Source organism: Coloeus monedula (genome assembly GCF_965178545.1).
Source record: "Coloeus monedula genome assembly, chromosome: 8".
In the NCBI taxonomy this organism is placed as follows: domain Eukaryota; kingdom Metazoa; phylum Chordata; class Aves; order Passeriformes; family Corvidae; genus Coloeus; species Coloeus monedula.
In genome coordinates this window covers 1,829,021-1,856,638 of record NC_138788.1, presented here as the reverse complement: position 1 = coordinate 1,856,638, position 27,618 = coordinate 1,829,021, and the positions used below count along the sequence as shown (strand labels likewise).

At 46.9% G+C, this 27,618-nt stretch overlaps 1 protein-coding gene across 3 annotated transcripts in view; it reads left to right on the top strand.

Moving 5' to 3' along the window:
- Nucleotides 1-27,618, top strand: part of PCDH15 (protocadherin related 15) — a gene marked incomplete at both ends in the record, with an annotated part of 282,257 nt that overhangs the window by 111,656 nt on the left and 142,983 nt on the right. For all 3 annotated transcript variants that reach the window (XM_082286268.1, XM_082286266.1, XM_082286267.1), the window contains 3 exons: nt 13,436-13,642; nt 21,656-21,790; nt 22,700-22,849. In XM_082286268.1, the coding sequence (XP_082142394.1) occupies nt 13,436-13,642; nt 21,656-21,790; nt 22,700-22,849 (492 nt within the window). The remainder of the gene's footprint in view (nt 1-13,435; nt 13,643-21,655; nt 21,791-22,699; nt 22,850-27,618) is intronic.

Here is a 27,618-nt window from a genome sequence, read left to right as displayed (position 1 = left end):
CTCACATGGGCAGCTGTGTACCAGTGAAATGAAATTGATCATTTTAGAGTAGTTTAGATAGTTGATGGATAAATTGATTTAGTTAATTAAATTGATAGTTCTAGAGTAGGTTTTCATCCAGTCTGGATGGTCAATTCATAAACCACTGTCTGTTGTATTTGAATGTATTTCCTAATTGGGAAATTAGGAAGGATTTATGTGACTTGGGCATCTCAATAAAAACCCCTACAGATTAGTTAAAAAATCAGGGGGGAAGAGGGAAAAGATAAGATTCCCAGTTTCAAGTAACATTTGTAGCCTGATTTATTAATAATACTTTTCCTTGGATCTAAGGGTTTTATGGCTCTTAGGGAATAGACTCTCACAACCTGGGCTAATGGAAGGTGTGGTGGAACTGGATGAGCTTTAAGGCCCTTCCGACCCAAACCAGTCTGGAATTCTGTGCAAAATAATTGGTTTGTGTCCCCTGGGGTGGTTTTGGTGCCTCCCCACAGAGCTGGTGACAGAAATGTGCTCAACACTGTGCAGGGCAACACAGAGGATTTTGAAGAATATCCTTGCAGAGCATTTTCGGTATCCTATGGCTCTATGCCTGTGATCCCAGGGTGGGTTTCAGCCAGGCTGTCGTGAACCCGATGACAGACAATTCCATGGGAACAGCTCTACAGTGGGATTGCATTTCCCTCTTGTTTAGGGGGTGGCAGAAGGTCAGAGTGGAACAGAGTGTTTGAAATTCCAGTGTTACAGGGAAATTGGTTTGGGATCCCATTGTGCAGGAGGTGATGGAGAATGTTCCTGCTGTAATATCTACTCTGTTTACTCTGGAATTTCTCCGGGCTGGAATTTTTGAACCGAGTGGAATTTCCAGCCAAATTGGGCAGCAGAGGGGCAGCTCCCATCTCTGCTCCCTGGGACAGGGACAGCACCCAGGGAGCAGCTGGAGCTGGGCCAGGGCAGGCTCAGGCTGGAGATCAGGGAAAGGCTCTTCCCCCAGAGGGTGCTGGGCACTGCCCAGGCTCCCCAGGGAATGGGCACGGCCCCGAGGCTGCCAGAGCTCCAGGAGCGTTTGGGCAGCGCTGCCAGGGATGCCCAGGCTGGGGTTGTTGGGGGGTCTGGGCAGGGCCAGGGGCTGGATCCATGATCCCTGGGGGTCCCTCCCAACTCAGGATATTCTGTGGTCCTCCAATTCCTTTCTCGTGGAGCTGCTTTGGATCAGAGATGCTCCCAGCAGTCCCAGTGTAATTAAACCCTTCCCAATATCCATGATTCTCCCTGATATGGATCTCAGCAGAAACAACAGGAAGTGGTGCTCTCCTGCTCCTCACTCTGGAGCGTTGTTGGTTTCTCTGATCCCACTGGGAACGTCATGGATCCCTCCTGTCCGTTGCTCTCAAGGCTGTTGAAAAATTCCTGCATTACAGGAAAAAAAGGCATCCTTTTGGAAACAACCTCAGGATCAAACTGGAAGGCAGGAAATAAGGATGTTTATGTGCCATGGTTGGTGTGATTGCACCAGGGCTGTTTCCTGTTCCAAGGAAGTGCAGGAAGACTGGGAGAGAGTGTTTGCCTGCCACTGGAAGGTGCAGAGGACAAGAAATGATCAAGTTTAAAACACAGGGAGGTTGTGGAGGACAGCTCTAGGCTGGAGAAACTTGGGAGTGATCTCAGTGGTTGAAATACTGAAATAACAGCTAATTCTGATGCTGAGGTATTACAGAATCATAATTATGGTTGTTAATATAAATACAAAAAATATAACTATAAATATAAAATATAAAAAATACTCTGGTTGTAAAGACAAATATATAGTCACAGAATCATTTAGGTTGAAAAAACCCTCTAAAACCATCAATTCCAACCCTTTTAACTCAGCCAGGCCCACAACTACTCTGTGTCCCCATGTCTTCCCAACACTTCCTGGGATGGAACTTCCAGGGATTGACTGTAGAATTGCAGAAGGACTTTGCAAGACCAAGGGAGTCGGTGATAAAATGGTTGATAAAATTAGGCATGGATTAAAAATAAAGTGAAACATGTCAGAAAGGGTTGTCCTAAACTTTTCTATAAAATGATGGGTTCTGGCCTGACTTGGGAATGAGATCTTGGTGTTGGAACTGGGAACGGAGTGTGAAGGTTGGCTCGGTGATCCAAAAAAAAAGGAAATGGAACATTAGAAATCATCAGTGAAAATAGAGAAAAGGACAGGGAGAAAAGTACTGCAGCTCTGAACAGATCCAGGCGTCCTGAGCACAGCGTCCCAAAAAGGACAGAGAAGGACAGAGGCTCCTCCAGGTGAGGAAGGAAGAAGCTGGGACAGACCCCTGTGAAATGCAGTTTTATGTCAGAGTTCAGGGAGTGAAGAGGAAGCAGCACTTCAGCCTCTGCTGCAGTGGCAGGGTGAGGAGTTCCCAACTGGGACAAGGAGGTGGCAGGGTTAAAACAGACAGAATGGGTTCTTCTCCAGAAGAGAAGGTTGTGTGGAGACCTCACAGCTCCTTCCAGGATCTCAAGGGGTACGGGGAATCTGGAGAGGGACTCTGCAACAAGAACTGGAGTGACAGAACAAGAGGGGATGGGTTCAGACTGACAGAGGGGGAATTAAGATGGGATATTGAGAAGGAATTGTTCCTTGTGAAGGTGGGCAGGCCCTGTGCCCAGAGCAGCTGTGGCTGCCTCTGGATCCCTGGCAGTGCCCAAGGCCAGGCTGGACATTGGGGCTTCGAGCAGCCTGGGACAGTGGAAGGTGTCCCTGCCCATGGCAGGGATGATTTGCAAGGTCCCTTCCAACACAAACTGTGATTCCTTCCAAGACTGATTTGACAGGCAGTGCTGTAGGGCCAAACGCTGACCTGGGTGCAAGGGCAGGCCAGGCTGGCTCATGGAAGACAAATTTATTAATAAAAAGAGAAATCCAGGGAGATCTGAGCTGCTTCTCTTCTTCTCTAGGCTCCTGTCTTTGGCTGCAGCTTCAAGCATGATTTTTGAATTGTTTTTCTTACCATATTCACCAGGGGAGGTTCAGATTAGACATCAGAAAAAATTCCTTTTTCCCTGAAAGAGCGGTCAGGCTTTGGAAGAAGTCGCCCAGGGCAGTGTTGGAGTCACCCTCTCTGGAAGTGTTCAGGAGGCATCAAGAGGTGGCCCTTGGGGGTGTGGTTTGGGGGTGATGCTGGTGTTGCTGGGGTAATGGTTGGACTCTATGACCTTGAAAGACTCTCCCAACCTTGGTGATTCTGCGGCTGGTTTATTCTGAATTTCAGACAGCACAGTTCCAGCAGGCAATGAGGAGATGTCCATCAGTTGAGGCTCACGGGACTGGAAGTTCTTGCATTAGAGAAATGCTCCATGAGTTTTGAGACTCAAAAAGTCCGGAATGATCTACTGTTTTTTGGTTTCCACCCCTTCAGAACTTCATATCTGCAATGTTTCGTTGATTTTTCCAAGGACTTCAAGCCTTCAGCTCTTCCCATCCTGTTCTGATCTCTTGGCTCCACGCACCTGTTGACCTTTGCTACCTTTGGTTGGGGTAGCTCCAACCTTCCCCTCTTCCCGTGTCTTATTTTTCTTGCATTTCAGAGGATTTGTGCTTATTCTTTGCTCCTCTAAACTTTGGGTTTGCACTCAGGGTGACAGATTAGGACAAGAATGGAAGAAGTTTCTTTTCATTAAAGAGTTGCTCCATCCTCTTTCTGTCGATGCTGAAATTTCCCAAATCATTCCTTTGGTTGTGCATCTCCTGTAGGTACTAAGGACAAGAAGTGTTTTTTTAAATTAGCTGTTCAAAGGTTCAGCCCTTAGGTGAACTCCGAATTCAATTAACTCTCTTTGAGACAGCCTTTCTTTTCTCTTGTGCTTAATACAGTGATGGGATTTGATGTAGAATTAAAAATCTGAGTGCAGGGACAGGGTTTGTCTTTGTGATGCAGGAAAAAAGGGTCCAGGAAACCCAAACTTTCCCTTTAAATCACTAAAATATTTCTTCATGTCAGTAAGATTGACCCTAAATTGTATGTCAAAACTCCCAGAGCAATGAAATTATTAAAATCAATAATTGGGATGTTCTGTGGAATCTCTTTATTGACAGAAATTTCCTTTCTGCAATAAAAACCTATCTTTCCATGTAAAATTTAACATTCACCACCTAAAACTTGGCCTGATGGCTTTGTAGCTGGTGGGTTTTTTAAGGGAAAGAGTTGCAATATTTGGGAAATAATCCCTAATTGCTGATCACTGCCCTGCAGCACCGTGAGTCTTGCTGGTCCTGAAGTTATGCTTTACCCATGGCCCTCAAATGGATGGTTTGGGGTTTGGGGGGTTTTTTGTGCCCAGTGTCCAGACACATTTTGTGCTGATTTAGTTTCCCTGCCCCAGTGACAGCGAAGTCACTGACAGGAAAGTCACATTTCTTCTGTGTTCTAAAGATATTCTGTGCTCCTTGTCCTCAAGCCAAGTTTTAATCCAGTTCAGCGCTTCTTTCCTTGTGCTGTACCTGCTGACCTCGGGAATTAATCCCCAATCCTAAAGTTTAGCCTAAACCTGGATAAATGCTGTCCCTCTTTTCACCCTGCCTTCCCCGTTCAGTTACACCGAGTGATGTCCCAGTTCAAAGGAGCCACTTTGTCACCCTGCCCCTCCTCCTCCCTCTCCCTGCTGGCTGCTCCTGACTTAACCACATCCGTTTAAATAATGGATCACAGAATCCCAGGATGGTTTGGCTTGGAAGGGACGTTAAAGCCCATCTGGTTCCACTCCCTGCCCCCTAATTTTGCATTCCTTAAGTCTGAGATCTTCTTGGAGCTCAGTTTGCAGCTCCCCCTGCTACTCTTCCTGCTACAGCTTTGTGCGTAGCCCCTCACCAGGAATAAATCCTGACATCCCAATTTTTTTAGGATGTGTGAAGCTCACTTTTATCCCATGCACCACTCTCCCCTCAGCTCCCCTTGCTCATGTTCCTGTTGGGATTGGAGGGGAGAGAGAACTTTTTTGGGGTTTTCATTTGTTTGTTTGTTTAGGGTTTTTTTATTATTATTATTATTTTGGTTTGGGGCTTTTTTTTTTTTCTTTGTTGTATTTGGGTTTTTTGGGTTTTTTTGTTGGGTTTTTCTTTGCTTCTAGGGATGGACCTTCCCATTTTTATCAAATAAAAGATCTGGCATGAAGACAAACCTCCCATTACATGTTTTATTTAAAATTTGTTCCGAATTAGCCTGTTTTACGCTTCAGATAACTCTGTAGTCCTGTGGAAAAGGAGCAGCATGGAAGTGTCTTGGATAAAACAATTCCGTTTCCTTGCACCTTAGGACAGATTGTTTGGATGGAGGATTGCTGAAGTGGCTCCTGTGATTCCATGGAGAACTAGGAGTATTTATTGCCTAAGTGGAATTGGGAACTCTGAGTTTTATCCAAGGGAACCAGGTTTTGCTCTCTTTTAGATGTTTCTCTAGGGCAGGATCTGCTGTTTTGGGCAGTGAGAGGGGACATTGGGAACTGGCTGGAGAATATTCCAGCTCTGGATAGTGCTGGGGGCCTGGAGCTGGACTCAGTGATCCCTGTGGGTCCTTCCAGCTTGGAATTGCATTCAGTGATCCCTGTGGGTCCTTTCCAGCTTGGAATTGCATTCAGTGATCCCTGTGGGTCCTTTCCAGCTTGGAACTGCATTCAGTGATCCCTGTGGGTCCTTTCCAGCTTGGAGTTGGACTCAATGATCCCTGTGTGTCCTTCCAGCTTGGAATTGCACTCAATGATCCCTGTGGGTCCTTTCCAGCTTGGAGTTGGACTCAATGATCCCTGTGTATTCTTTCCAGCTTGGAATTGCACTCCATGGTCCCTGTGCATTCTTTCCAGCTTGGAATTGCACTTGATGATCCCTTTGGGGCCTTTCCACCTCGGAATACTCCATGGTTCCATGAGGGAGCCTTTTGCATTGCTCTAATTTCTCATTTTTGGGGGAACTGTTTCATCTGCTGCTTTGGAGGAGGGAACTTCCCATTGGCTCTGTTAATTCCCACAGCCATTTGCTCCTCACTCATTGCATCCCCTCTGGAACTGCTTTCCTGTCACCTCCAGCCATCTTCTATGAGGACAAAATGATGGACACTACCAATGGGAGCAGTCTTCAGCAGAGATGATGTAATAAATATTCAGTATCTGTGAGAATTAACACATTGCACATTATTTTATCTTTTCTTTTTCTTTAGCTGCCCTTAGCTACTCAGTTATACCGGAGTCTAAGTCTGTGCTGGCTTTTTTGTGTCTTGGTAGCAGTGTGAAGGTCACATCCTTGGGGTTATTTGAGAGATCCTTCATTATTTTGACACTAAACCACATTTTTTAAAGGACTGGAACCCAAATGTTTTGTGGCTTAGATACCAGGGCGAAGCAAATGTAAATTGTTTGCTGTTTGTGCTCCAGAATATGTGTTAGGAAGCAAAAAAGCTCAACCAACAAGCAAGTCCAGGTCAATATGAGGAAGAAGGTTTTACACTAAGAGCACTCAATGTCTGGAACAACTCCCATGAGATGTAACTTCATCTCTTATAAAAAACCCCACAACAAAACCAAAAATAACAAAAACCCCACCCCCAAACCACTGCAAAACAAAGAAGAAAAAACAAAACAAAACAAACAAACAAACAAACAAACAAAAACAAAAAACAAAAAACAAAACCAAAAACAAACAAACAAAAAAAACCAAACCAAACCAAACCAAACCAAAACCAAAACCAAAACCAAAACAAAAAAAACACAGAAAGAAAAACCTCAAGAAATAGGGCACTGGAGCAAAATCTGACAACATTTCAGCTTTTTTTATATTTTTTGAGCATTATGAAGGGTCTGTGTTGAACTCTGTTCATAGTCAAGTGTTGCTTCTAGGACTGATTTCATGGAACATCTGAAAGTAAATCAATTCCTCACGTTGTAATATGGAATTCCTTGTTTCAAACAAAAGGCAAAAGGAAGTGGCTGTTCGCAAATCTTGCTTTTTTCCCTTAAATAGAAGCATCTTCAGAAACAAAAAAATGAAATGAATCCATCATTGTGACCAGTGAACACGAAGGAAAGCTGAAGGGATTCTGAGTGGAAGTTCTGAGGAAGGACGCCTTTGCTTTCTCCTTTTGGGCTCCAGGGTTTCAAATTTGAAGTCCAATTGTGGGAGCAAACAACTCTCTTTGTGTTTGGCAGTGTGTAATTCCCAGCACTTCAGCAAAGCCTGCAACACCTTCCTGGGTGAATATTCCTGCTTTTATCCCAGAATGAGCTCTGGGCTCACTTGGACTTTAAAGCAAGGCCATTTTTGTGGTGTTTCAAGCTGTTCAGAAGATTGAGATCCTCTGTTGTTTGCATTTTCCTTTTTTTAGGATCTCTTCCTAGCGAAAAATATTAAGGGTTTTTATAAAGTAACTCACAGGTGTTGGATGGAAACTCTGGGCTCTGAAGGGACTGACTTTACTTGGAAAAGCAAAAGAAAAGAGTATTTAATGATGGACAACCATTGTTAGTCCTGCGGGGAGGAGCACTTCAGGAGAGCCCTGGAGAGGCTGGAGCGTGTCCAGGGCAGGGAAGGGAGCTGGGAACGGAGCTGGAGCCCCAGGAGGGGCTGAGGGAGCTGGGAAAGGGGCTGAGCCTGGAGCAAAGGAGGCTCAGGGGGGACCTTGTGGCTCTGCACAAGTCCCTGACAGGAGGGGGCAGCCGGGGGGGTCGGGCTCTGCTGCCAGGGAACAGGGACAGGACAAGGGGAAACGGCCTCAGGCTGGGCCAGGGGAGGCTCAGCTTGGACAGCAGCAGGAATTTCCCCATGGAAAGGGTGCTCAGGCCTTGGCAGGGGCTGCCCAGGGAGCTTTGGAGTGCCCATGCCTGGAGGTGTCCAAGGAAGGGCTGGAGGTGGCACTCAGTGCTCTGGGCTGGGGACAAGGTGGGCATCGGGCACATGATCCTGGAAGTCTTTCCATCCTAAAAGATTCCAGGATTCTCTGTTTCCATAAAACATCTACATATAAAATAGAATCCCAGTAGTGTGTGGTGCTTGAGGAGCAGACTTTTCCTGGTATTTTTTTTTATACTTTCAATATTTTAACTTAGGCAAAAATTCCTTCTCAGGACATTTCTGGAGTTTCACCCTCCTGGGGCAGTAGCCAGAGTCCTGCCAGGTAATTTTGGTGAAGTTTATTTTCATTCAGTGGAGCACCAACTGGACTGGTCTGGAGAATCTTTTCCTGTTGTTCAAGAGTAATCCAGGTATATTTTAAAAAGAAAACTCCATTTTTTCCTAAAAACCGAGAATGAGTTTTTATGGGTTACTTAAGGTGTCATCGCCTCCTCTGAAGAAAACAACAATTTTTATATTTCTTTTTACTTGAACTAGAAGCTTTTAATACCTTTTTCTTTTCTTTTTTTTTTAATAGAGGTTTTTATCATTAACAAGATGCTATTGCTGCTTTATAAACAAAGAAAGTTAACATTTTTCAGAGCAAGAAAAGGTGTTTAAATAAGAAATTTTAAAAAACTTCGATGAAACCAAAGGGATGTTTCCAGAGCAAGGTTCCTTGGACTCTTGATTTGAAAAATGAGGAATTATCTGTTTGAAATGGGAGAAATACCAGATTAGAAGTAAAACCCTCTGCAAACAGAAAGTCCTGCTACCAACAGGAATTTAGGTCTCATTCTCTCTGTTGTGGTCCAGGGTCTGTGTGCATCCCGATTTTGGGAATACAAATTTTGGCCGTGGAACAAGAAACTCTTTCAGTGGCCTACTGTTGTCTTGCTGCAGTGTCATGTGCAGGACTATAATTAAACCCGGTTTACTTTTTGTCTCCTAATTCCCTTGTGTCTTTGCTTTAATTAGTTGTTGGTTGGGAAGTTACAGGAAAAGAAAGCAGAATTCTAGGTTTTTATAGGTTTAGCACCGTGGAATGGGCAGTTAGTGCTTTTATCTTTAGGAAGTTTGAGAATAAGAATAAATCAGGTGAAAAATATCAGGGAGTAACTCCTGGGAGATGCAGAGCTGCCATGGGGAAGTGGGGGTTATTTTGTGGAAGTAAAGAATTTTGCTGGACACACATCCACAACTTCCCTGGGAACAGGGTGCCCAGAGAAGCTGTGGCTACCCCTGGATCCCTGGCAGTGTCCAAGGCCAGGTTGGCTGGACTTGGAGCAGCCTGGGACAGTGGAAGGTGTCCCTGCCCATGGCAGGGGCGGCACTGGATGGGCTTTGAGGTCCTGTCCAACCCAAACCAGTCTGGGATTCAAAAATAGGCAAAATCCAGATTAAAGTCCCACTCATGTAATGCTGAAGAGGCAGATTTGGGGGGAGAGGAAGCAAATGTGTCCATGTGTGCTGTTCCCACCTGTCGTGGTTTGACACAGTTAAGTGTCAAGCACACAAAATCTGTTACTTTTCATAAGGGGAAAATAAGAAAATAATGAGGCAAACTAGAGAGCTGCGAGGCAAAACAGGTTCCAACTTAAAACGGTTGCTGTGCAAATAAAAAAGTTTATTACCAACAGAACTAAAAGCAAAAAGGTATAACAAGAAATTCAAGCAAACCCCCCCTCTCTTCCAGCACTTCTCTCCTTTTACCCAACTCGCACAAATGATAGCAGAACATGGGATTTTAGTCAGTGTTGCAGTTCTTAAAAAGTCTCTTTCTTATGCTTAAGGGAAAAAGGGTTTTCTTCTGCTTCATGTGGTTCCCAAACTGCCACCAACAGCAGACCCGCCCGGAAAGAAACAATCTGCTGTGGTGTAAAACATCTCTCCCCTGAAAAATCTCACAGTTCCTTCACACTGCCAAACATGGGCCATCACATGGGGTTATTCATCTTTTAAAGGATGAGTTACTTTGGCCTGAACACAAAGGCTTTCTTCGCCACCAGTCTCTAAACGCCTCTCACTGCTTCTATATAACCTGGCATGGGCACTCTTCACAATCTTCACGGGCCACACGTGAATTCTCCATCCCCCCATGTACTTCAAATGGATCAAAGAGACAAACAGTTTGTGATATTACAGTTTCTTACCACGGCATGCAGGAAGTATTTTTAAGCTACGCGCGAGAATCGCGGCACCGCCCTCTGTTTCTCCTGTCGCCATTTCCAGCTCTGTCCCACATGACTCACTTTCTCTTTCTCTCTGACTCTGAAGCCACCAAGACGAATGTTCTTGCTCAGGCTTTACGGTGGGGAAAGCCTCGCTCCCTTTGTGCTGCTGGCTGCATGGTGTCCTCTTCAGTTCAGCGTGAAGTGTGCTGGCTGCAGACAGGAGGCTCCGCCGGCTCCCGATGGCTCCGCGTGGAGAGGAGAGGGACGCGCCGGTCCCAGGAAGCCGCGCTGGATGGGTTTAGCCGTGTGGCAGTCCGTGCCTGGGTTTAGCTGTGTGGCAGTCCGTGCCTGGTTTTAGCCGTGTGGCAGTCCGTGGCTGGGTTTAGCCCTGTGGCAGTCCGTGCCTGGGTTTAGCCGTGTGGCAGTCCGTGGCTGGGTTTAGCCGTGTGGCAGTCCGTGCCTGGGTTTAGCCGTGTGGCAGTCCATGGCTGGTTTAGCCGTGTGGCAGTCCATGGCTGGTTTTAGCCGTGTGGCAGTCCATGGCTGGTTTTAGCCGTGTGGCAGTCCATGGCTGGGTTTAGCCCTGTGGCAGTCCGTGCCTGGTTTTAGCCGTGTGGCAGTCCGTGGCTGGGTTTAGCCCTGTGGCAGTCCGTGGCTGGGTTTAGCCGTGTGGCAGTCCGTGGCTGGGTTTAGCCCTGTGGCAGTCCATGGCTGGGTTTAGCCGTGTGGCAGTCCGTGGCTGGGTTTAGCCCTGTGGCAGTCCGTGGCTGGGTTCAGCCCTGTGGCAGTCCGTGGCTGGGTTTAGCCGTGTGGCAGTCCGTGGCTGGTTTTAGCCGTGTGGCAGTCCATGCCTGGGTTTAGCCCTGTGGCAGTCCGTGGCTGGGTTTAGCCCTGTGGCAGTCCGTGCCTGGTTTAGCCCTGTGGCAGTCCATGGCTGGTTTAGCCGTGTGGCAGTCCGTGGCTGGGTTTAGCCCTGTGGCAGTCCGTGGCTGGTTTTAGCCGTGTGGCAGTCCGTGCCTGGTTTTAGCCGTGTGGCAGTCCGTGCCTGGTTTTAGCCGTGTGGCAGTCCGTGCCTGGGTTTAGCCCTGTGGCAGTCCGTGCCTGGGTTTAGCCCTGTGGCAGTCCGTGGCTGGTTTAGCCCTGTGGCAGTCCATGGCTGGTTTAGCCGTGTGGCAGTCCGTGCCTGGGTTTAGCCGTGTGGCAGTCCGTGGCTGGGTTTAGCCCTGTGGCAGTCCGTGGCTGGGTTTAGCCCTGTGGCAGTCCGTGCCTGGTTTAGCCCTGTGGCAGTCCATGGCTGGGTTTAGCCCTGTGGCAGTCCATGGCTGGTTTAGCCGTGTGGCAGTCCGTGGCTGGGTTTAGCCGTGTGGCAGTCCGTGCCTGGTTTTAGCCGTGTGGCAGTCCGTGCCTGGGTTTAGCCGTGTGGCAGTCCGTGGCTGGGTTTAGCCCTGTGGCAGTCCGTGGCTGGGTTTAGCCCTGTGGCAGTCCATGGCTGGGTTTAGCCGTGTGGCAGTCCGTGGCTGGGTTTAGCCGTGTGGCAGTCCGTGGCTGGGTTTAGCCGTGTGGCAGTCCATGGCTGGTTTAGCCGTGTGGCAGTCCATGGCTGGGTTTAGCCCTGTGGCAGTCCATGGCTGGTTTAGCCGTGTGGCAGTCCATGGCTGGTTTAGCCGTGTGGCAGTCCGTGGCTGGGTTTAGCCCTGTGGCAGTCCATGGCTGGGTTTAGCCGTGTGGCAGTCCGTGGCTGGGTTTAGCCCTGTGGCAGTCCGTGGCTGGGTTCAGCCCTGTGGCAGTCCGTGGCTGGGTTTAGCCGTGTGGCAGTCCATGGCTGGTTTTAGCCGTGTGGCAGTCCGTGCCTGGGTTTAGCCGTGTGGCAGTCCATGGCTGGGTTTAGCCGTGTGGCAGTCCATGGCTGGTTTAGCCGTGTGGCAGTCCGTGGCTGGGTTTAGCCGTGTGGCAGTCCGTGGCTGGTTTTAGCCGTGTGGCAGTCCATGCCTGGGTTTAGCCCTGTGGCAGTCCGTGGCTGGGTTTAGCCCTGTGGCAGTCCGTGCCTGGTTTAGCCCTGTGGCAGTCCATGGCTGGTTTAGCCGTGTGGCAGTCCGTGGCTGGGTTTAGCCCTGTGGCAGTCCGTGGCTGGTTTTAGCCGTGTGGCAGTCCGTGCCTGGTTTTAGCCGTGTGGCAGTCCGTGCCTGGTTTTAGCCGTGTGGCAGTCCGTGCCTGGGTTTAGCCCTGTGGCAGTCCGTGCCTGGGTTTAGCCCTGTGGCAGTCCGTGGCTGGTTTAGCCCTGTGGCAGTCCATGGCTGGTTTAGCCGTGTGGCAGTCCGTGCCTGGGTTTAGCCGTGTGGCAGTCCGTGGCTGGGTTTAGCCCTGTGGCAGTCCGTGGCTGGGTTTAGCCCTGTGGCAGTCCGTGCCTGGTTTAGCCCTGTGGCAGTCCATGGCTGGGTTTAGCCCTGTGGCAGTCCATGGCTGGTTTAGCCGTGTGGCAGTCCGTGGCTGGGTTTAGCCGTGTGGCAGTCCGTGCCTGGTTTTAGCCGTGTGGCAGTCCGTGCCTGGGTTTAGCCGTGTGGCAGTCCGTGGCTGGGTTTAGCCCTGTGGCAGTCCGTGGCTGGGTTTAGCCCTGTGGCAGTCCATGGCTGGGTTTAGCCGTGTGGCAGTCCGTGGCTGGGTTTAGCCGTGTGGCAGTCCGTGGCTGGGTTTAGCCGTGTGGCAGTCCATGGCTGGTTTAGCCGTGTGGCAGTCCATGGCTGGTTTAGCCCTGTGGCAGTCCATGGCTGGGTTTAGCAGCCTGCGGCTCTGGGACAGTTCCCCCCCAGTGACCCAGGGTCCAGGCCGTAGCGTTGGGAAGAGGGGAGTGGGGCAGGGGCCCCGGCCCAGCCTGGCAGGGCCCGGAGGCTCCGAGGCCCCCCCACCTCCCGGCAGGTGAGCAGGAACGAAGGAAATTCCCACTTTTCTGTGCTGTTTAAATATGTAAATTGTGAGATGCGTCATTAGTCTAAAAGTCTGTCCATCAGCTCAGGCTCAACCCACTACATCACCTTCTGGGCTTAACTCTCTTGCTGCTGCCGTGGGTTCTGCTGTCCAATCAGCATTCCCAGTTTTCTTTCGTCCCTCGGAGCTTTTTTCAAAACTCTTGATCCTGAGAGTTTAAGGAGCTGTGTTTGGACAAGGTTTGGGGTTCTTGTGGCTGTGTAAATGTGGCTGTGATGGAAAGTGTTGCTGTTCTTCTCTCCAAGCTAGCTTTTAGTTGGTATTTCTCTTTTCCATGATGTTGACTTCCATAACAGGGGGATCTGGGGGAAAAAAAATCCATTTTTTAACTGGATTATGACTCTTAAGTAGAATTATCCCCAGGGAGTCACTGTTCGTATCTGGGAACCTTTGACAAATGAGGTGATTTTTTTAGGCTGAACAAGACAATGGACATCCTCTCCCCGCCTTTGCCAACCTCCACATCGAGATCCTGGACGAGAACAACCAGAAGCCTTATTTCACAAGGTCTACCTACGAGGGCTTCATCCTGGAATCCTCCCCAGTGGGAACGACTATCTCGGATAACTGGAACCTGACCTCCCCCCTGCAGGTCGTGGTGCTGGACAATGACGTGGAAGAGGTACAGTTTGTTCTTTTAGAGTGGTTGCAATTTTATTATTTTCAGGCTTCTTTCTTTTTTTGGTGGTTTTTTTTTTTTTTTTGAGACAAACCTATTTAGATCAATAAATAGAAAAAAATTATCTTAATTTCATGATGATTTTCTGTTTGTTTTCATTCTGAGTGCAGATAGATTTGGAAGTAGATATTTTCTGATCTGGGTTTTGCTCACCTCTCTGGAAGTTTCTGTTCTGTTCAAGCTGGTGAATGCTCAGTGCACAGGGCAATCAAAATGCATTTTGTGACAGGGATGAGCCTGCCCCACACCACGGAAATGAGAGAGGGGAGCTCAGAGAGAAAGGAATTCCTGGTTTGAACCAAAAAGAAGAGGAATAGGAGGAATAGCAGGAGGCTGAAATTTCATTGCATTCTTTGCTCTGCCAGATTTTGATAGAACATTACTCAGAGTGGAAATCAGCATCTCCAGAGGAATAGTAACCAAGGAGTAACGGTACAACACCTCTAACATTGCTTCTGTTCTCACCAAGGTCGTTATGGGCTTTTTAGCCAATACTTCTTTTCCCTCTAATTGCTGTTGTCCCTCCAGTTGTCTCCATTGATATTTTTGGTTCCTTCAGCTACAGAAGGAAAGCTGAACTGCAAGCTTAAGTTTTGTAGGAATACTTATAGGATCTCTTGAGTAAAGTTCTTAACCTGAGAGTCTGAAAACAATCTGCTTTTTAAGGCTTCACTTCAGGCAAATCCATGCTTTTTAAGGAATTCAAGAGCCCATTGTCACTAAAACATCACAGCATTAGAGTGTTATATTGTTTTAAATCCCAAATTCCTGCTGAGAATCTCTTTCCATTAAAGTTTCCCCCTCAGTTTATGGGCAATGATAGAAATCAGTGGTTGGAAGGCACATGGAAAAGGCTGTTGGATCTGGCTTTTGTAAAGGGTAAAAGGTAAGGAATGAGGACACAGGGTGGGAATCAGCAGGAATTAATGAGGATTGCTTGGGAAACACTCAGGTTCAGTTCTGTTTAAAGCAAAGCAGTTTCTTGGTTGATCAAATTAATGGGATCTTGGGATGCCACTTTGGATAGTCAAGGTGGGCAGGGATCAGGTTTATAAATGTAACCCAGAGCTGGTGGCTGCCCCTGGATCCCTGGAAGTGTCCCAGGCCAGGTTGGATGGGACACTTCCAGGGAGGTGGAAGATGTCCCTGTGATACAAAGCCCAGAGTGGTCAGAGATGCCACCCAGCACTGCTGGCCACAGTTCCATTGCAGAGTAATTCAAAGCAATTCCCTTTAACAGAAGAAAATTCCATGTCCCAAATCAGACACTCAAATTTAGTGGCAGTTCTCTCTGCTGATGATTTTTTGGGGCTCTTTCCCATTCCTGGGAGATGCTATCATTACACTCAAGGGATGCCAGAGAGACTTGGGAATTCACAAGCTCCAGGGTTTTCAGGCTGAAGTTAATGGTGCTGCATTAACCCTTCCCTGGTGCCTGCACAGCTCTGCCCACGAGGCGTCAAAGGCAGATTGGGCAATTCTCCATGGAACTCCATATTAGGTGACATCCAAGACAGAAAATTAGGATCACTTGGAACTGTTAAATCCTGAATTTGGGCTGACTCTGACTGAATCATGTAGAAAGTACCACACGTAATATTTACGCACTCAAAATACAAATATTTAATTTAGGGAATTTCTGCATGGAAGAGCAACCTGTTATTTTAATTCCCTAGGTTTGTAAGAAATTCCTGGGATTCTCGTTCCCCGCCAAAAGTTCTTTGTGTTCCTCATTTGGTCAGTACAGGTTCAATACCTGGAGCTTTGAGGGGGTGCTCTGAGATTCATCACAGGCAGTTTGACCATTGGGCTCCACATTTTATTGTTGTCCATCAGCACATTCCCATGAATTCCTCCCAATATCTGGATCTGGGATAGGGCAGTTCATTAATAAACTTGTGTTTGCCTGCACTAAAAGTTCCAATAGAGCCATGGCCCAAGTGTTTGTTATTTTAATTGGAACACTGTTAATAAAAAAACCTCGTCCAATCTGCAGCAGATTCTTAATTGGGAGCACGACCATGCCTTAAATGATCTGTATCACAAATTGCTATAAAAACCAAATTTCTCTTTCTTGAGCTGCTTCAGGCAGCTTGTTAGAAGTTGTTCTGTGACTCAGTACAAACAGACCTGAAATTTCATATCCACAGGAAGGATATTCCATGGATATGGCAGCTCAAGGGCCCAAATGCTTCTCCTAGTGAGCTTAAGGTTGTTTCACCTCATGTTTTAATTTTCACGGGATGATGATTAGCAGGAGTTTGGTGAAGTTACTGAAAATCTACTTCAGCCACACGACACAATGAGGCAGAGCCAAAAGTGAATTATTTTTGTTTGTTGTTGCAAAAGGGGAATATTTCAGTGTGGCAGAATGAGTAACTGCCAAAAATCTATTTTGGGGCTTTCTTCTTGTTGTGGAGTTCTGCTGTCACTGAGACAGATTAAGAAATTCAGGTGGAGTAGCATCTAAGTGAATGGAGAGGGACTTTTTACAAGGCTGTGTGGTGATACATTGGGGAATGGCTTCCCAGTGCCAGAGGGCAGGGCTGGATGGGATATTGGGAAGGAATCGTTCCCTGTGAGGGTGGGCAGGCCCTGGCACAGGGTGCCCAGAGCAGCTGGGGCTGCCCCTGGATCCCTGGCAGTGCCCAAGGCCAGGCTGGACATTGGGGCTTGGAGCAGCCTGGGACGGTGGGAGGTGTCCCTGCCCATGGCAGGGGTGGCACTGGATGGGCTTTGAGGTGCCTCCAGCCCAAACCATTTTGGGATTCTCTGACACACAGAGATCTGCCTGCAGCCAGAGGGGATCAGCTTCATCCTTGGGTGGAAATTTTCCATGTTCCTGTTCCTTTGGCATCACCTGGCTCGTGCACAGTCCTTTCCAAAGCCATGGTGCAGGTGTGACACGGATGTGAGAGAACCAGATTGAAGTGCCTGTGTGTTCAGTCCATGTGCCAGAGATTCACAGAGTGCTTCTAACCTGCTGTGGGCAGGAGAATTCCCAGAATTCCAGCTGGGAGTACAGCAGTTGAACAGAGCTCCGACATAAAATGGCCAAACACTAAAACTGTTCTTCGTGGGGCTGGATGGGAGCTCAGGGTGGGATTGTCAGCACAGGTAATGCTCATTAACGTCTGCAGGTCTCAATCTCCTGGCTTCATTGTACCTCAGGAAATTCATGGATTTAGGAATATATTTAAATTTCAGGATTGCTGATGAGTCACTGAGATAAACCCTCTCCGTGCTGGTGCATCCCAGTTCCCACTGGTGCCACTGGTTAATCATAATGAATTCTGCCTGCCAACTGAAAAATGAAAATGACTCCATATCTTCAGGTAAACGCAGGAAGAGAGTGTTCACTTAACTGTGTGTCTGAAGGAAAAAAAAGAACAAAACCCACTCTAAATCGAAACCCTGTGCGAATTACAGCAGAGTCCTGCTCTAAACCTTGCAGAAGTTAATTTATAGATGGGACATTGCAAACAGGCCTTGCACTAGAGCAGCACTGCTGAGCGCTGATATCATTAAGTGCTCTGTTTAAATGGCATAAATTAAATTAAGCCACACAGGTTCCTTAAGACCTGAGCAAACCAAAGCTGAGATGAGGAACTTAAACTGTGTGAGCTGAGAGCTCTTTACATACGGCTCCCCAAGCATTTTTCCTTCCTCTTTGGCTTCCACAGGAGAGAATTAATTTACCCAGTGGTTAGGGTTGGTGATAAAGCTGCACTGTCAGTCATGGACATGGGTTGGGTGGAAGGGACCTTAAAGCCCATCCAGTGCCACCCCTGCCACGGGCAGGGACACCTCCCACTGTCCCAGGCTTCTCCAAGCCCCAATGTCCAGCCTGGCCTTGGCATTCCTGGGTTCCTGACTCCATGATCCTTGTGGGTCCCTCCCAGCTCAGGGCATTCTGTGATTCTCTCATCTTTTTTTTCAGACAGCTTGTGGGAAATTTGAAAGAATTGTACTTAAGGATGTCTTGGCAGCAACTTAAGCAGACAGAGCAAGTAATGGCTAAAATAAGTTTTAAATGCAGCTACAAGTGCAGGTTATGGATTTTCAATAATACTTCCAGAGAAGGAAAAAGAATAGATTTTCAAGTTTTTTTTTTTTTAACCAGGAGAACTGAAGCATTTTAAATACCAAAATGTTTTTCTCTGATATTTTCCTGATTGCTTTTATCACTCTCAGTTGTTGTTTGAAGTCGTTTTGCAGTCAATGCTCTCTTAAGGGGACAGTTCTGCTGCCCCTGGGCAACAGTTGCAATAACTCAGGAAATATCCTTCCCCAAATGAAACAGATATTATAAATTTATATCATCATTAAAACAAACAGAAGGGCAAGGCAAAGCCAAAAGGCTGCTTCCCTCCCTTTGGGATTTCTAAAGATAGGGGGTTAAATTTTTTGGATCTTTACACTTAAGGAAAACCAAAAATACTAACACTGAGTTGCTCCTGTAGCACTGTGTGTCTTCCTTGATTATTTTAGGATGAATGTCTCATTCTGCCTTCTGAAGCTCCCAGGGAACAATTCCTTCCCAAGATCCCATCCATCCCTGCCCTCTGGCACTGGGAAGCCATTCCCTGTGTCCTGGCCCTCCATGCCTTGTCCCCAGTCCCTCTCCAGCTCTCCTGGAGCCCCTTTAGGCCCTGCAAGGGGCTCTGAGCTCTCCCTGGAGCCTTCTCCTCTCCAGGTGAGCACCCCCAGCTCTCCCAGACTGGCTCCAAAGGGACTCCAGCCTTTGGAGCAGCTCCATTGCCTCCTCCAGACTCATTCCAACAGATCCATGTATTTCTTGTGTGGAGACAGAATCTCCCCTGCTTTACCTCTGCGAGGCTCTGGATCTCAGATTTTCCAGCTGAAAGTGGGAAAGATTTTCTTCTTTCCCCTAGAAATGAGGAGGGCAGATGCTGGAAGCATCTCTCCAACAAAAACTCTCCTCCGTGGGTGTTTCAGAGCTGATCATCCTCTGCTTGAAAAATGTTGGAAAACTCAGCTGTGTCATCCAAGTGTCTTTGTTATCACTGCAGCTTTTAGGGGATGGGCTGTGCTGGAAATCAGGAAGTCTGAGCAGTTTGGATACTCTTGGAGCTTGTTCTGGCCACCCTGGAGAGCTTCCCAGCCAAATAGAGCCCATCCAAAAAACTTCTGGGATCATTGAAACACACACAGAATTCATGTCCTTGTCTGCTCATTCTTGGCAATATCGTAATTATCACCAGGAATTTTGGTTTCATCTCCATCCGTTTTAGAAAACTGTTTGCTTTGGGCAGAGTTGTAACCCCTGGTGGAATTTGAGGAGCAGCAGGAATGGAACATCCACATCCATGCGGGAACTTTGCCAGAGGTTTTTCAAGCAGAACGCTCTCGAGCCCAGGCTTGGTTCATTGAGCACAGCATTTTGTGGGTCTCCTTTTGTCAGGCTTTTTGTCTGTAACCATGAGTTCCCCAAATGTTCTGGTGTCCCTCAGTCCCAGGATTGTGTTTCCTCACTTGTGTCTGTTTTGTGTTTTCCTTTGCAGGTCCCACCAGGTGCCTTCCCCGTAGGTATTGGGTGTTACGTGTGCAAAACCCCTTGTTTTGGTTCAGTTGTGGGATTTCTTCCTTCATTTCCCTCTTTCCTCCCTCGTTTCTCTCTGCCCTGATGGGGTTTGAGGCTGGGACTGTCCCTTTGTGAAGCCTGCAAAGAGCCCTTGAAACACATCAGGCCCAATTTAGGTGATAAAGTCAGACCTTGTAATTGCTTAATGTTCATTAAATAGTCACAAGTCTTCAAAGGTATCCTGAGTATCACAAAAGTGCTTTTTAAAATTAAGAAGTACCTCAGGTTTGAACTGTGTGCTTGAAATGCTCCTTGCAGGTTGCATGTGAACCCTTTTGTGTGGACTGTGATCATTTTCTACTTAAAATTCCACGCTAAACAATTTGCCAGAGACCCAGTAATGCCACCAGAAATCACAATGCTGAACTCCAGGCCCCAAAATAAAATAATTTAAAAAGTTATTGGAAATAGTGTTGGCACTGTAGCTGGGGTTGTTTTCTCTCACGTGAAATGTTCAGTTAAGTCAAGCTGACTTTTCAGGCAGCAAAAAAATGGGATAATAATGTCCAGGATCCCTGTTAATAATGTCAAATATCCCTGCTAGTAATGTCCAAGCATAACAGTGCTTTTCCAGACGAAGGGAATAAATTGTTCTGTGTCTCTGACATGCCTGGGAGGTGCTAAAATAGGCATTGATTGCTGTAAAGGCAGTTTCCATTCCACACTAGGAGAACATTTCTAAGACAAGGATAGCAAAGGAATAGGACACATTACTCCAGGAGAGTTTGAAATCTCCATCATTGTTTTTTCTCAGGAATAAATTAGGAAAAAAGTGCTGTTTATTAGTGTTCAAAAGGACATGAAAGCAAGAACTGCAAAATTAACTGGGGCTTTTGTAAATTAAATTCTTAACTGACTTTATAATGTCTACAAAGTGAACAATTATGGGCAATTACCTTCCCTAAGTCTTCCTGGAATGAAGAGGTTGCTGTTTGCATTGCTGGCTGTAAAATGAATTTTCATTTTCCTGGGAGCTGCAGTCTGCAGCAGAGCTTTAGGCACTGAGGAACCACTCGTGTGGAACACTTGGAAAATTCTTTCTCATGGCTTCCTGGAATGGTTTCTCATTTAAATAGCAGAATCTTTGCTTTTGGGGCCTTATTTGGGCTCACTTAAAGCAGTTTCTGTTCGTCCTGGTGCAGGTCAGGGTTGGCTGGGGGCTGGGGACCTGTCCTGTGCTCCCAAGGGTTTTAATCCTCCAGGAATGGCACTGATGGAGTGAACCTTCCAGAAGAGCTTTGGATTCAGAAAGTGTTCAGAGAAGTAATGCTCCTTTGGGGATTATTTGCTGAATTCAGCCTTTCTCCTTTTGGGTTTGTTTCTGCAATTCAGCTGGTTCTCCCCATGTCCTCCTCTGTAGGGCCGGGATTTGTGGAATGACGTTGGGAAGGAGCTGGTAAAATCTTGGATTTTCTGTCATTCCTGGTACCACTCCTCTGGTTCCTCATCTCCACATTCCTGGGAGTAAATTAAAGCAATTTTTATAGGACTTGTCTCCCAGCCTTTTGCATTTTCCTGGAATTTGCATTCCCCTCACAACAAAAATGAGCTCTAACTCACGAGTGAGAGCAGGTTAAATTAACCAGATTATGCACAAGGACACAGAAAATTGTTGGAATACTCTGGGCAACAAAAGGTGATGTGGTTTGTTTGAAGACTTTTGTAAAGTCTGATCAGTTAAAAACACCTCAAAAGAGCTGGAGATCAGGAGTGACCCAAGTCCTCAGGAAGCCATGAGTAAATTTACAATGCCTTTTTTCCCCTCTCTTTACCTTAAAATGTTATTTTCAGTTCATTTGGGATGTTTTCCTCCCATCAGCTGAGAGGTTCCTAACTCTGCATCAATACATTTGGATTCTTTCCGAGACTTAAAGAGACCCCCTGAGCTGCCTGTATTTTGTGTGGCATTCACCACCCGTCATTCTCGTTGTTCATTGCACCAACCCAGCTGTTTTATTGCTCTGTTAATCAAGTTCAGCTTTGTTTGGGTTTTAATATGAAGAGAAATGCTTGAATCTGGTTTCTTATATTAAGTTGTGTCTGGCTTAAAATTACCGTGTAACAGGAGGGAAAAAAGGCACTTATTTAAAACCAATACAGGTATTCGTTTACAATTGGGTTTTCTTACTCTAGTGGTTTTTTAATATGTTTTTCATCAAGAAGATTAGATTTTTAGGCCAGCAGTGAGGTTTTTTACCCTTTTTCTTTACAGTTTTGTAGATTTGTAGTCACAGCATTTGTGCTTATTTAGGTTTCAACTAAAAGGAGCACCTGTAGCGAGTAATTGGAGACTTAATGTACCTCTGAGTTTATAATAAAATGCTCTTTTTTTCATTTGATACTGTTGAAAGACCAAGGACCCGCAGCTGCATCTCTTCCTGAACGACTACACCACGTTTTTCACTGTGACTCAGAGTGGCATCACCCGCTACCTCACCCTGCTGCAGCCCGTGGACAGGGAGGTCCAGCAGCTCTACACCTTCTCCGTGAGTTCCATGCCCTTGGAAAACCCTCCAGGCACTGCTCGGAGCAAGTGGTGGGAAAGGATCAATTCCAGCATCCTTGGGAGTCATAAAATGGCCCAGAAGAAGGAGAGCAGTGAAGGACGAGTGGGTTAAGAGCAGCATTTTAGATGCCCCTACCAGTACCATCCTGGCCTCAGGATTGGCCTCTGCTCCTCATTCCATCCAGGATCTGCGTCCTCCTTTTTATTCCTGGCCTTGCTTTTCTCATTGCCTTTTTTCCCCTCATCCCTGAAACATGAGCCTTGTCTTGGGCTTTTTGCTTTATTTCTATCCCAAATAAAAAAAATTAGGCTGACAGCACAGCCAGAAGTGTTAAAGTAAAAAAAAAGAGGAAAAAAATGCTTAAATGGATTTAATATTCCCTCAGGCTGTGAGTGAACCCCTTAACAGCCCTACAATGATTTGGAAGTGGGCTGTGGGCAAACCCAGCCCGTCTGCAGGGGTTCCCAGTCTGTGCCTCCCTATTTTCTGTCCCTTTGCCATTGGAAAGGAGAGCTCAGATCTCCTCTGTGGAATAAGAAGAGCCCCCAGCTCTGTAATCCCCACTTCCAAATGTTGTCCAGGGGGTTTAACAGAGCTCCTGCGTGTGGTGATGCCCAGGTGAGACTCCATGGACTCAACAGCTCCTATCCCAGCCCTGTCCCTGGGAAATTCCAAGTTATTCCCTCTCACTTCTACAATGGAAAGGTTTGGATGGGTTGGCTTTGCTTTTGCCCTGAGTCTTGCACGTGCAGGCTCAAGCTCTGCTGAATCCTGATTTTGGGTTGTCAGGCTGTGTTTTCTCCTATTGGAACTGTATTTCTCTTGGAATTGCGTTGAGAATACACCATTAAAACACATTCCTGTCCTGCTTTTTTTGTCTCTCTCAAGATGACAGCTTCTGATGGAGTCCAGGAGAGTGTCCCAGTGACTGTCAACATCCTGGTGATCGATGCCAATGATAATACCCCAACCTTCTCCAACATTTCCTACAATGTCAAGATCTATACGGATATGAGGCCTGGGGAAGGCGTTATTAAGGTAATTTCAGGGCTTTTATTACCTCTGTTAACTCACTTTTGTTAGCAGTACATGGCTTTGTTCATCTAAATTGGAAATGCACTGAAACCAGCTAGAAATGAAGTTTGTGTATCTGCATCCACTTCGTTAATTAAATATCTATTAAAAAATTGTTGAGACTAAATGTCAGGCCTGTCTTATCTGTAGAGCTGCAGCTCAGCTGCTTCCTCTGAGCTTCCACAAAAACTTCTTATGTTGTCTGTTTGGGCTTCAGCAAGGCCTTTGACACTGTCTCCCACAGCATACTCCTGGAAAAGCTGGCAGCCCACGGCTTGGACAAGAGCACTCTTCTCTGGGTCAGGAACTGGCTGCATGGCCGGGCCCAGAGAGGGGTAGTAAATGGTGCTGCACCCAGTTGGGGGCCAGTCACCGGTGGTGTCCCTCAGGGTTCTGTGCTGGGGCCAGTTCTGTTCAATATTTTACTGATGACATCGATGGGGGTATGGAGTCTACCTTCGGTAAATTTGCAGATGACACCAAGCTGGGGGCGTGTGTCGATCTGCTGGAAGGTAGGAGGGCTCTGCAGAGAGACCGGGAATGGTTGGATGGATGGGCAGAATCCAACAGGATGAAGTTTAACAAGTCCAAGTGCCGAGTCCTGCACTTTGGCCACAACAACCCCTGCAGTGCTACAGGCTGGGGACAGAGTGGCTGGACAGTGGCCAGGCAGAAAGGGACCTGGGGGTGCTGGTCGACAGCCGACTGAACATGAGCCAGCAGTGTGCCCAGGTGGCCCAGAAGGCCAATGGCACCTGGCCTGGATCAGGAACAGTGTGGCCAGCAGGACCAGGGAAGTCACTCTTCCCCTGTACTCAGCACTGGTGAGGCCACACCTCGAGTGCTGTGTCCATTTCTGGGCCCCTCAGCTCAGGAAGGACGTGGAGATGCCTGAACGCGTCCAGAGGAGGGCAAGAGGGCTGGTGAAGGGCCTGGAACACAAGCCCTGTGAGGAACAACTGAGGGAGCTGGGGTTGTTTAGCCTGGAGAAAAGGAGGCTCAGGGAAGACCTTGTCACTCTCTACAACTGCCTGAAAGGAGGCTGTAGCCAGGTGGGGGTCGGGCTCTTTCTCCAGGCAGCAACTGACAGAACGAGAGGACACAACCTAAGCTGTGCCAGGGGAAGTTTAGGTTGGATGTCAGGGAAAGGTTTTTTACTGAAAGAGTGATAAAGTTCTGGAATTGTCTGCCTGGGGAGGTGGTGGAGTCACCGTCCCTGGATGTGTCTAAAAAAAGACTGAATGTGGCACTTGGTGACATGGTTTCTTAGTTGAGGTGGTGTTAGGGCATGGGCATGGGTGTTAGGGCATGCATAGGGTTGGACTCGGTGATCTTGGAGGTCTCTTCCAATCTGGTAATTCTGGGATTCTGTGATTCTCAGCTGAAAAAATCTCAAAAAAAAATATTCTCCTTTATTAGCGGGACTTTGAGATAAAACATTTTAGGAGAAGAGGCAGGAAGTGGAATAGGACATAACCAGGGATGTTTTCTCACTCCAGAAAACCTGCTGGTTTGTACAAGTTTGTTTGTAGAGCAAATGAGCAATGGAAAATGGGTTGAACATGGACCCAGAGAGAAGCAGTTTCAATTAAATTTTGCCAGCACTGATTTATGTTGTAGTGCAGGACTGGAGGTGAATCCTTGTGGCATTGAAATTAATGGAAAAAGGCTTTTTTGGGGCAATTCTTCCAAGATCTCAGCCCTGCTCTGAGTGCTGCCAATCCAGATGGATGAGAAGACAAGATGCCATTGGTGGCATTCCAGAGTGGTTGAAGGCAGTGGGAATATTGGGAAAATCAATTTAATCTGCTGACCTAAGGATAAAAATGCCATTTTCTGAACCATAATCAGGAATTAATTTGAGGGTAGCAGTGATGAGGAGAGGGTTCAGTGCCCCTCCTGCCCCCTCCTGAGCTGTGCTTGTGCCTTTGCATCTTCAGCTCTTCCTTGGTGTTATTTTGTCCCCTTGTCAATTTGGGCTACAGGTGCTTAAAAACCATCCCATGGGAGAGCCACAGAGGCATTTCCAGCAAGATTTGGGGGAAAAAGAAAAGCTTGAAGCACAATTAAATTCCTTCAAGGCTGTGTGAAAACAAGACTCCAAATCCTGTTGTCCTGAACGAGCCAGAGAGCGTGAGGCAGAAAATGTTGCTAAATGAGATTTCTTCTGGGTAAAAATAATGTTTTCTACTCTGAGTTGGCCTTGAGGATGCTCTGAGCTGCCTGAGATGTGTTAATGATTCCTGGGATGAAGCAGAGCAGCTCCTGGGCTTGTCTGAAGCTGCTGAAGTGTTTCTGTGCTCGGAGGGAATGTGCTGCTCTCCAGCTCTCAAACATGTCCTGGTGTTGCAGCTGCTAACGTGTTCCTAGCCTGGAGGCATTCAAAGAGCAGGAGGACACATTTCTTGGGAAAACTGAGCCAGAGCAGGTTATTTGGGAAAGGAATAATGGGGAAATTGGGCCTTTAGCTCACCTCCGCTGAAAAATTAAAATTCTGAGAGTGAGGTTTTCCCAAATCCGTGCTTCTGTCTGCACAGTCAGCATGTGGCTGCTTCCAGGTTTTCTAAGTTTATAATCTGGCCAGAGGGGGAAGGTAGAAAATCCTGGCTGATTTGGGAGAGAGGTTGTTTTTCAACTCATCCCACATTGCCAGATGATCTGAACTTATCAATGACCTGGCTTAAAAAAAAAATCTAATGGTCAGGTCATAGGATTTCAGTGGACTGGTGATGACACCAGGAATAAAGAGGGCCCAGCACAGGAGGGACCTGGAGCTGCTGGAAAGAGTCCAGAGGAGGCTCCAGGATGAGCAGAGGGATGGAGCAGCTCTGCTGGGAGGAAAGGCTGGGAGAGCTGGGATTGTTCAGCCTGGAGAGGAGAAGCTCTGGGGTGACCTCACTGTGGCCCTCCTGAAGAAGCCAACGAGAGAGATGGAGAGACTCTTGGAGTAACAAGGAGGAATGGCTTCCCAGTGCCAGAGGGCAGGGCTGGATGGGATATTGGGAAGGAATTGTTCCCTGGCAGGGTGGGCAGGCCCTGGCACAGGGTGCCCAGAGCAGCTGGGGCTGCCCCTGGATCCCTGGCAGTGTCCAAGGCCAGGCTGGACATTGGGGCTTGGAGCAGCCTGGGACAGTGGGAGGTGTCCCTGCCCATGGCAGAAGATTGGAATTGGATGAGCTTTGAGGTCCTTTCCAACACAAACCATTCCATGATAAGGATTTTGGGCTGCTGCACTGTTCGGGAGGTTGCTCAATCTTTAGACCTAAAATACCCATTTTATTTCTATTTATTTTACATATATATATAAAGACTTTATGCATATAAAGGCTTTCTAATGACTTTCTCAAAAGCCAAACTGATATTTCTGTCCCATTTTTTGAACCCTGGCACGGTGATTTTGGGGCCACTCATCTTGTTCTCTGCATGAGGAGCAAACTCACCTTGTATCCTACCCTCCCTCCTGGGGTGGGATCCTTTGGGAACCTCTGCTGGGAGAGGATGCTCAGCTCTTGACAGTTCCCAGAGCAAAAGCAGTTCATAAAACCACTTTGTGTGATCAGAGAAAGCAGCTTAGAAAAAGAGCACTGACCTCAGAGAGTCTGGACAGTCTAATAACCATTTATAACAGTCAGACTGATTTTCAGCCTCTTGGCTTTTATTATCCTTAGGGTCATATTCTTATATTTCTTAGAATTTTTTTTCCAGAGTTCAATTGCATGAAAATGTGCAATTAACATGGACAAATAACCCCAGTTTGTGCTTTCTTGCTGCCCCATTTTGTGGGACATTGCTTTGATTTTACTCCTGAAAAAGCCCCAAGACATAATAGTTCTTAAGTTACTTGTGTTTGCTGTCTGGTACACTCTTCTAAAATAAAGGAAATTCAAAATTTCTTAGGTTTTTTGCTGGAAAATAGCCACAAAGAACAGGAAAATATATTAATTACAAGCAGAATTCAATTTTCCCCCCATTTTTTCCTTTCTGCCTGGATGGTTAGACCAAGGAATCTCCTTTCGTTCCCTGTCACCTTTCAGAGAAGTGAGAAAAACAGGTTTTATTTCAGTTGTCTCCTCTCAGTAGTTGTGAAATTGTCTCAGGCCTTGGTTGAGGAGTGTTAAGTTTCAAAGTCTGTATATTTTGTTCCTTTCAGCTTGAGAGTTTCTCATCTGAGTTTTCCTTCTCCTTCCATAGGTATTTTATCATGCTCCCCAGGAGTTTCTCAATTGAGAAATCTGTCCTTTAAAACAGTTACATAATAGCTGTCACTAAAAAGCTTATTAATAGTAAACCTAGTAAAGTACTTAATTCCATCTTTTTTATGTCATTCTATTTTTGCTGCCCCGTTTTCCACTGCTGTGACTCAGATCTCGAAACGAGTCACACATCCATCGGTGGAGTTTGCAGCTGGGGTGCAACAAAATTTCATCTCAATCATTTAAATCCACTTTTCTTCTTCAGACACTTCTCACTTTTCTGTTCAGGATGCAGGGAGCAGGGAATATTGAGCAGGAACATGAGAGAGCTGGGAAGGGACAGAGGTGGCAAAAAATATTATTCGCCTAAATCTTGGCCCGTGAGGAGATTTTTTTGCATTTTGTCTTTACAGGAAAACTTGTGGACTGGCCTTAAATGTAATTCATGGAATCATGGAATGGTTTGGGTTGGAAGGGACCTGAAAGCCCATCCAGTGCCAGCCCTGCCATGGGCAGGGACACCTTCCATAGGTTGCTCCA